General features: G+C 33.4%; 1 protein-coding gene across 4 annotated transcripts in view; it reads right to left on the minus strand.

The window, feature by feature from the left end:
• The window catches only part of LOC106870405 (cadherin EGF LAG seven-pass G-type receptor 1), a 535,294-nt gene that overhangs the window by 196,258 nt on the left and 336,104 nt on the right, over window positions 1-2,932 (minus strand). For all 4 annotated transcript variants that reach the window (XM_014916457.2, XM_052966877.1, XM_052966875.1 and 1 more), the window contains one exon: window positions 1,571-1,726. In XM_014916457.2, the coding sequence (XP_014771943.1) occupies window positions 1,571-1,726 (156 nt within the window). The remainder of the gene's footprint in view (window positions 1-1,570; window positions 1,727-2,932) is intronic.

Consider the following 2,932-nt stretch of genomic DNA (forward strand, 5'->3'; position numbering starts at 1 on the left):
TTCTATGTGTGCCATAAATATCGCCATCCGTTTAGAGAAAAATTTGTAGTTTAGAATCAGTAGTTCTTTGACTGCTATTTCTAAATTTTCAGTATGTTGGAGAAGCAACTCAATGCTAATCCCTGTATATTTATGATGATATATATATATATATGTGTGTGTGTGTGTGTGTGTGTGCATTACTCTATTCCTCTTTTACTCGTTTCAGTCATTTGACTGTGGCCATGCTGGAGCACCGCCTTTAGTTGAGCAAATCGACTCCAAGACTTATTCTTTGTAAGCCTAGTACTTATTCTATCGGTCACTTTTGCCGAACTGCTAAGTTACAGGGACGTAAATACACCACCATCGGTTGTGAAGCGATGTTGGGGGGACACACACAGACACACAAACACACACACACATACATATATACGATGGGCTTCTTTCGGTTTCCGTCTACCAAATCCACTCAGAAGACTTTGGTCAGCCCAAGGCTATGGAATTAAACGCAGGTGTTATTGAAATCTTTACTTCCGACATATATTTCGGAGACAACATTGGTATTATTCCAGAAGGAATAAAATGATGTAAAACAATGCAATCTTCTCATCAGTGGGGAAAAACAGAAACAAAACGCATCTATAAGACATTTTAACCGAATGTGATTACTGCATATGTGATGAAGGGAAAGTGGCACGGTATTTTGTTTTTAAACTGTTAATATATGTAACGTCAAAGGCAATTTACAGAAAGAGAAGGAGGAGGACGAAATAAATTAGCAGAAAATTAAAAGTGGAGAAATATAGTGCAATAGGGCAAGAGGAATAAATGTTAAAGGCACGGAAATAGATATATTTAGTGGAAGTGAAATGTAAGAAGACAGTTAATGATCGAATTTTATAGACTGGTAGAAATCAATTATAGGAACTAAAGGTATGTTTTTGCCAATGTTTGCAACGATAAACGCGTTCTTTAAACGTGTTTACAAGAGGATTCTCTGAGAAAAGGATGAAATACAGTTCATCGTTACAGAGCGAACAAAATGATTTACTTTTATCATACGGAAATGATATATATATATATATATAAATTCTTGTATGTACAAATATATATATAGAAACATAACGTGGAGTAGATGGAATAGGGACAACTGACGAAGGGATATACTCTTTATGTTGCATGTCTCGTTTCTCTGTTTTTTCGTTATTCGAAAAAAGTTCGTTTTCTGTTTTCATTTCTCATTGTGTTTAACGTTTTTTTTATGTCTTGTACCCATATATGCATGTATGTATACATATGGATGTAGGTATGTACATATATGTATGGATATATGCATATACTTATATACTATTTATATTATATATATATATATATGTATATATATATATATATATATATATATATATATATATATATATATATATATATATATACATACACACGCTCACACACACATATATATGTATGTATGTATATATATATATATACATGTATATATGGGTATAAAGTATACTGTGTTTTTGCATTTGACGCGTATTTAATGCATATTTGTACTGGATAAACATAAACGAATTGCATTCATACTTACCGGGTGAACCACTCATTCTCTGGGAGAGCTTTAAATTTTCGTTTAGCAATTCTACTGTTCCTTCTTGAGGGTCCAGTTCCAGAAGATCCCTATCGACACGGTCAGGGAACGTTGTAAAAATTGGGTCTTCTATCCACCATATTTGAATCTTGAAAGCTGAAATGAGATGATATCGATTTAATAATTACAACAAACCCCCATTACTAAAAAATGTTCTCATTATCTTTTAATTGTTACAAATTAACATTTGGCAATAATTCCAATTAAGATTTAAAATGCATTTTGTCCGGCAATTAATGAGAAGCAATTAAAATCTTTAGAATTCGAAATTAGGTGACTAAAAATATAAAAATAGCGTGGAGCTCTTCACAAATATGTTATTTTTTGAGTTCCAAAATATTTCATGATGGAGGAGTTTATATCTGACATAGTTAAAACTCCTAGATCGCAATTATAAGATTTTAAGCTATTAATTAGTTCTACGTGTATCGTTAATTTTGTTTTAGAGGTGTTGGGGAAAAAATGAATTTTTGTGCTGTGTGTGTTTATATTTTTTAAAACATAAATTATAAATACGTTAGTGGTGGAGTCCTCAACTCCTGACGAAGTCGTAGGAGTGATGACAAAATAATACTGTGTGTTTGGAGCGTATTCTTATACAGATATCAGCACAGCGGATGGAAAATGTATATAAGAGAGAGAAAAAGGCTTCGGTTGACCTAAGACAATGGCAGAAGAATATTGTTGCTCAAGGTACCACACAGTGTAACCGAACCAGAAATTATGTGATTGAGAAGCAAACTTCTTACCACGCAGCCACGGATACACCTTCAGCAATAACTACTTTCGTGGCAGCTTTTGTTACCTATTATTCTTCATAATGTCACAGAAATAGCTGAATTAGAATGAGTTTTTTTGTTTGTTTTTTCGTTCTAATCTTTCCTTTACATGCATTCTTGATGTGTTAATACACTTGCTTTGCTAGAAATCTTTCAAGTCTATTCGTTCAGTTCAGAACCTGTTATTCATATGTGACCTCCACGACAACCCAACTCGCGTCTCCTGCTGTGAATCCTTCATAAGAGATATAAACCATCAATCTCAGAAGAATATCGACGGTGAAAAATATATTCCACCAGAATTAGCACCAGCCTTTATTTAATACTGAAAGATATATTCTGCCGGCAGAGTATTTCACCAAAATATAATCCCGCTCATGTGTGTAGGAATCACAAAGACCAATTTATCTTTGATGTGTTGCATGTGATAATGTTTGTACATAGATAGAAGTTAGCAAAACCTGGAATAATCACGCAAGGTTAAGAGGGTGGGTATAGGAGAAAAATGTAAAATGTAACGAGG

This window comes from Octopus bimaculoides, chromosome 4 (genome assembly GCF_001194135.2).
Source record: "Octopus bimaculoides isolate UCB-OBI-ISO-001 chromosome 4, ASM119413v2, whole genome shotgun sequence".
NCBI lineage: Eukaryota > Metazoa > Mollusca > Cephalopoda > Octopoda > Octopodidae > Octopus > Octopus bimaculoides.